This window comes from Euphorbia lathyris, chromosome 5, assembly GCF_963576675.1.
Source record: "Euphorbia lathyris chromosome 5, ddEupLath1.1, whole genome shotgun sequence".
NCBI lineage: Eukaryota > Viridiplantae > Streptophyta > Magnoliopsida > Malpighiales > Euphorbiaceae > Euphorbia > Euphorbia lathyris.
This window is the reverse complement of record NC_088914.1, coordinates 26,777,474-26,784,222: the sequence shown is the minus strand read 5'-3', so window position 1 is coordinate 26,784,222 and position 6,749 is coordinate 26,777,474. Positions and strand designations below refer to the sequence as shown.

General features: G+C 34.5%; 1 protein-coding gene across 3 annotated transcripts; it reads left to right on the top strand.

Moving 5' to 3' along the window:
* The first annotated feature begins 1,455 nt into the window (after window positions 1–1,455).
* LOC136231340 (uncharacterized) lies at window positions 1,456–5,193 on the top strand. 3 transcript variants are annotated; one of them, XM_066020690.1, is made up of 5 exons: window positions 1,456–1,731; window positions 1,987–2,138; window positions 4,007–4,145; window positions 4,315–4,530; window positions 4,657–4,793. In XM_066020690.1, the coding sequence occupies exons 2-5, from the start codon at window positions 2,067–2,069 to the stop codon at window positions 4,686–4,688; spliced, it is 459 nt and encodes a 152-aa protein (XP_065876762.1). In that variant the 5' UTR covers window positions 1,456–1,731; window positions 1,987–2,066; the 3' UTR covers window positions 4,689–4,793. The 3 variants fall into 3 exon arrangements, with proteins under 3 accessions (XP_065876762.1, XP_065876761.1, XP_065876760.1); XM_066020689.1 differs by having other exon boundaries at window positions 1,470–1,731; window positions 1,987–2,134; window positions 4,003–4,145; window positions 4,315–4,394; window positions 4,657–5,193; XM_066020688.1 differs by having other exon boundaries at window positions 1,472–1,731; window positions 4,315–4,394; window positions 4,657–5,192.
* The last annotated feature ends 1,556 nt before the right edge of the window (window positions 5,194–6,749 follow it).

Sequence of the window (6,749 nt, the reverse complement as noted above, 5' to 3'; positions counted from 1 at the left end):
GGGGTCGAAAGCCACTCTCCATCCGCCAATGTCTCTCCTACCAATCTAGCAAGTTTATGTGCAGCACAATTAGTTGTCCTCCTAATAAACTGAATAGAGCAGTTACCTAGCTCATTAATAATAGAGATACAGTCTCGGACTATGACAAAATAAGGCAAAACTGCCTCTGTTGGGTGAGGCATTGACTGGATAAATATTTGGGAATCAGTTTCGATAATAATATTGGACCAGCCCTTGTCTTTAATCCAGCTCAGGGCCTCCCGAATGGACATGGCTTCCGCCGCCACTGCATCAATTTGTCCCTGCAAAACTCCATTTCGCGCAGCAAGAAAGGTTCCGTTCTCATTCCTGACAATCCAACCGAACCCGCAAACACCAGCAGCCTCGAACACTGTCGCATCCGAGTTTAATTTCAGGAAGCCAAGGGGCGGAGGAGTCCAGCTGCTAAACGAACGATGGACTGCCTGTCGAGACTTACTAGTAAATTGCTTGGCTCGTTTCCAACTGCCCAGAAACAGCAGTGCCTGTTGAACACATATCGGAGCCGCTGAACCTGTCTGATTCCAGACCAAATCATTACGCTGGAACGAGATTCCCCAGCAAACCATAGCAACAACCTCCTGTACCTGCCTGTTTCGGGCTGAAAATGTGAATCCAAAACTCCCTGAAGCTCACAAACTGCGGGCTGATATTCCCAACAGACGACAGGGCCCAAATACTTTGTGCGTATTCACATGATACCAGCGCATGGTAGATGTTTTCATATTAAAATAGTAATGTACATATTAATTTCAAAAAATAGTTAAAGCTATGTAATTCAAGTAATTTAATCAAACACTACAACAAAAACTGTAATTAGCAACTAATATTTGAAACCAAATTAAAATTGGTTGTAATATTGCAACCTGTTTGGTTGCAAAGCAATATCATTGGTTGTAAAGATAAGGATTACATTTGTGAAATATATTTGCAACTAATACACGGTTTCAAAGGTATATTGGTTGGAAAAATTGCAACCAGATTGGTTCTAAAGTAAATATTCCAGTTGCAATTATTGGACCAATATTAACGCTAATTTTGTAGTCAATTTTAATGATTAAGTAATAAAATTAAAAAATAAAACACTTCATTTAAAATTTTACTAAAAATTCTCTAATTACTACTAAAATAGACCTATTATTTTTACCTAAATTGAGGTTCAAGTACAAAATAGCATAAATATATACTCAACGTTATGAACTGAAAAATATATACTTCAAATGTAAATGTCGAGATTCAAACATCTAACTAGTAGAAACACTACGGAATGCTTTAACCATCTAAACTAATTCTATTTCTTGTCAGCCATTCACTAATAAAGTAACAAATATTAAAAATTTAAAACTTTTACGCAATTAATAAAACTAGAATCTTATTCTATTGTTAACCATTCCATTCATTCACGATTCGTATCTCCTGTTTAAAACTTTTACACAATTAATAAAACTAGAATCTTATTCTATTGTTAACCATTCCATTCATTCTCTGCTTCCTTAGGGTTTTATTTTATCTCAGCCACTCCACTCCATCGCCGGCGCTACCAACCTCCACCTCCACCTCGCACTGCCACCTCAACCTCGCACCGCACACCGCCGTTCGTATCTCACGGCGCCGGAAACAGGAAGCGGCTTCTCGACCGCCGCCTCCAACTCTCGATCTCCACCTCTTCTTCTGCACAGAATCTAAAGGATGGTGAGATTTTACTTCTTTTCTTTCCTTATTACCCAACGTTGGTGAGAGCTTGTGCTCTTATTTGGAAAACTGTTGAGCTCTGTAAATGTTTTGAGGGACTAGGTTTCAGATGTAAATGTGTATGGAAAAGTATCTTAGATTGAAGTGAAATTTTATCCCTAAAATCTTCTAATAGAGTGCGAATCTAGATGAAACCCTAAACTTTCACGAAAAAATTTATTAAAAGAATTGACGAATTCTGTTTGGGCATTTCAGCTCTGTTTTCTGGTAGTCGATTGCCAGATTTCTTGGATGGTTCTTGCACCTGTTATGTTGAGGAGGTTGTCTCAGATCAAATGAGCATCTTCAATCTCTTCGTTTGGAGGATTTGCAAGACGTGGAGTCTGGATATTCCATCACATTTGTTGGTATTTTATCCAATTACTGCCTCTTGGCACAATTATAGAAACCAATTGCATTTTCTAATTCTATCACTTTGAGTTCTCCAATTTTTTTCTAAAAGCTAATGGTATTGTTTATTGTGTTACATGTGATTTTGTTTCTGTTATCTTCTCCAATTACTGCCTCTGCTTATTATGTTGGTTTCTATTGCTTTTTCTGTATGGATATTGATGGGAAGTGTTGTGGCATTGGTTGAGTATATCACAAATTTGTGCCTCATGGTTAACCATCTTCTATTATGTATATCAATCATTATGCAACTTGGGCTTAAACTCTGTATTATGCAACTTCTTCATTTCTGTGTCAAACTGTTCAACGAGAAATCCTTATGTTAAAGTTTTCTGCACAGGATGGATCTACAGTGGGGGCAATGGGGGCACTTGCCCCCACTGAGTTCTGAATTTTTTTTTAACCCCCATAGTATGATTTAGAACTTTGGAAGTTTGCCCCCATAGCTAAAACCATTGCTGGCGGCAGTGAACTGGTTCGTATAGAAGGAATTAGAGGTTGAAGAAGATTAGGTCTTTATTTTACTTTTGTTCTTCCTTTTTTTTAATAAAACGACACCGTTCCAATTAAGTGGAGGACGGTGTCGTTTTGTTTATGAAACATAACCTGTCTATGTCGGTCCTATGAATGCAACCTCATTTCCCTAAATTGAAACTCTCTTTTTCTGCCACTCTCTGCTCCAGTCACCGCTTTGTCTGTGTATCACATTTGTTATACCTCTTTTTCCCGCCTCATCTTTTCTTTCCATTCAATTCAATCCCAGTTCTCTCTATCTTCTCTGATGCAGACCCAGAAAAATGGCTATGTATTACATTAAACGAAATTACAGGGTCCTAGATTTGTTTTTCCATATTGATTTTTCTCCAATTTTACTTGTTTAGCAGACAATGGTGTATTAGAAGTAAACAAGCAATTGGTTTGGCAGCTTGAGATATAGGATTTCCACTTGCTCGCCCTTATTTTTTATCTTCAATGCAAAATTTTGAGCAGATTGTTTAAAGAATTTGGAATTTGGAAGTGATGATCAACTTTTAATTTCTGTTAGTATTTTCAGTGATTTCCATATCAGATGCTACTCTTCAGGAAATATTTTTTCACCTTTTAATTGAAATTATATCATAAAATGATCTCTCATTTTTATGGCCCTCAAATTATATGTTTATATGCAGTAATTATTTATTTGACCTTTAATTAGTATGGTATAATCTATAGTTTATCTTTATATGTATGGTTTATAAACATTAATTATTTGATTGTTTTGAAGTTTGTTAATCTTATTAGGTTAAATTTAACGATAAATAACCAAAATCATTTAGTTATTCACGGTGACATTTAAAACTGAAAATGATGTCCAATATTGTTATTAATGAAAAATAATGGTGTTAAAATCGGCTGTCATGTAATAAATTATATATGGTATACAATAAAAATAATAATTCTTGGCAAACAATGATTTTATTGTGGTTTTGTTAGAATATGATTTTAACCACCAATTTGTAAAGATGATTAAGGAGCTATAAATAGATAAGGAACCAAGAGTTTCTTTTAATTCACTCCATTGTTAACACTTAGACACTTGACACTGAAATATTTCTACATGCTTTTAGATCGTCATATATCACATGATGCATTCTAGAAATAGGAATTTAAGTATTGGTGATCTATATCACATTTTGTGTGATGGTGCGAAAATTATAACATTGTAATGAATTATAGTTTGCCCCCACTAATTGAATATTCTGGATCCGTCCTGTGCACAAGTATTTTGACTCTTTATTCATTCCGTTTCTTTTGTTTCGATTTAAATTTTATTTGACTTAGGAAGAAACCTGAGGTTGAATCTGGAGTGGGGCGATGGGTTTTATACTTAAATAGAGAAAGGAAGTTAGATTCCCTTGTTGGTCGTCGTCCATTTGCTCCTCCTGCCCCAAAGGGACTTTACATATATGGCAACGTTGGAAGTGGTATGTTTTTAATCCTATTCATGCTCAGATGTGAATTCAACGTTTTAAATTTTGTTTTTACATCTATTTATTAAAAGTATATCAATGTTTGCCATTTAGCCGTTTTCCATTCTGAACTTGCATATAAATTTGTTAGTTCATGTGAATAAAGCACCTCTTGATACTGCAGGGAAGACTATGCTGATGGATATGTTTTATGGTGTCACCAAAGGAATTGTTAAACATAGGAGACGATTTCACTTTCATGAGGTCAATCTCTTATTGTGCTTTCATGATGGTGTGACAATTCTGGTATCTTTATCGTGCTTGACAGCTGGATGGAAGCCCTTATGTGCATGTCCATGCATACACATGATCAAGAGAATTTGGGAAGGATGTTGTATATGTAACAAGTCGTGATGAATTGTCTGGAAATTATGGTTTCTGACAGTCTAATTACATATTTAGTGAAGATCCACATGAATGCTTTTTTCAGGAAATAAAAATTCTTACTTACCATACTTCTTTGCAGGCCATGCTGAATATAAACGAGCATATGCATAAGATATGGAAGAATCAAGTGGAGGAACAGTCTTTGTATTCAAACATATCCAACTGGATTATGAATCTACCTTTTGATATGAAAGTCAAGGAATGGTTAGCTGCTGAAGAAAAATACAAGCAACAGGTGCAGATGAAAAACATTCTTCCTGCTGTAGCAGACAAGTTTCTTGTAGATCAACCAGCAGATGAAAAAGGCGCCAGCCTTCTTTGCTTCCATGAAATACAAGTATGGACAAAAATGTAAATTCAAACCCTTCTCGACCGACTACATGCTTTGGAGAGGTTAGATCGTGATTCTAACAATTAGATTCTCATGTCTTGGAATATTTATTTTTGGTAGTTTTTTGAAAGGGGGTGTATATTGAATCCAAGGCCTCCCACCTTAATATTAGAGGTGTACCAAGATGTATAGGCTTGTTTTGGCACTTACATTAGTATGTCATTGTGGTACTTGGCTACTTTAGTTTATGTGCAACTGTAATTATATTACTTATAAATATATAATTTGTTAAAGAATTTATTTTATTTGTTTTATTATGGAAGTTCTTAATATAATATTTTAGTTTAGTAATAGTAATAACAATTTAAAGAAAAAAAAAAATCAAAGCAGTGGTCACAGAAAATTTACCGACGAAAATTATCATCAGTAATTTGACAGTATAACGGTGGGTGATGAAGTGAGTTTTCAACTTACGGTCTGAAAAACCGTCTAAAAACCGTCGGTGAATTTTACAACCAGATTCGTTGCAACCAATAGCTAGTTTCTAACGGCATTTGATACACAACTTTAAAATTGGATTTTGAAACCAAATAATGGTTGCAAAGAAATGGTTTGTAACTTTGCAACCGACTTAACAACCAATTTATTGGTTGCAAATATTGCTACCATATGGTTTCAAAGATTTAGCAACCTAGCAATTAGCAACTGTTTCATTTTGGTTGTTAAAAACATAAATCTGGTTGCAAATGTGTATTAGAGACCGATTTAGCAACCAACTTCCCGATTGCTAATTACTGTTTTTCTTGTAGTGAAACTATGAATTATTTATTCAAATATTATAAAAAAAATTCTGTAAAATTATATTTTTGGAGTAATTTTTTTTTCTGTTACTCTTCATTCTTATTTATTTATAGTAATGTAAAAGGATAAACCGTTATTAGGGTAAATTTCATTAATGGTGTACAACCTTTACCCTATTTCACACTTTGGTGTACAACCTTCATTATGTCTCATTAATATGTACGGCCTTATAGGTGAATGTACAACAAGTAAAATTGACCAGTCAACACCTGGTCAACGCGACACCTCATCATTTTTCAACTCCTACAAATTTAATTATCTTTTTTACCCCTCTTCTTCTTCCTTACCCATTTCTCATTTTATCTCTCCAACTCATCTCTCTCATCATGCTCTTCTCTTCTATTTGGATTCAAATTTCTTTCTTTCTCTCTTCAAATCTCTTTCTCTCTCTTTAAATTATTTTTTTCCTTCTAGTCTCTAACCCCTCTCTCTCTCTCTTCAAAGGATTTGTAACCTCTCTCTAACCTCTCTATTTAAGCCACGGTTTGGACTGGAAACTCGCAGTAATAATGTATTTATAGATCAAGAAGATATTTCCATTTAAGAAGGCAAGCACACCTGAGACTTTCAGTCACAAGGCAGGCATGATTCGAAAGAGCCTTCCCCAGATTTCTCAGCCTTGAATGGATCAGAAATTCCCGAAAAAGCCGTCAAAGGAAGCAAGCTTATCATCATCTAACCAAAAAACGAGAACACTATCTTCAATTGTTGGTCAACATCCCACACCTATGTAATTATGTTCCTCCATATTTTTTTTTTGTTTTGTTTTTTTATCAATATGTTGTGCAGTGTATGTATCATGTAATAATTAATGAAGTTTTATTTTTTAAGAGTGGAGTTATAAATCTGTAATTAATTTTTATTTTTTGTAGAAGAGTTATAAATCTGTAATAAATCATGAACTATTGTAAAGAAAGATGAAGTAATTATGAATTATTAGGATTATAGAGTAGTACTTCAATGAATTCTTCCTTTAAGCA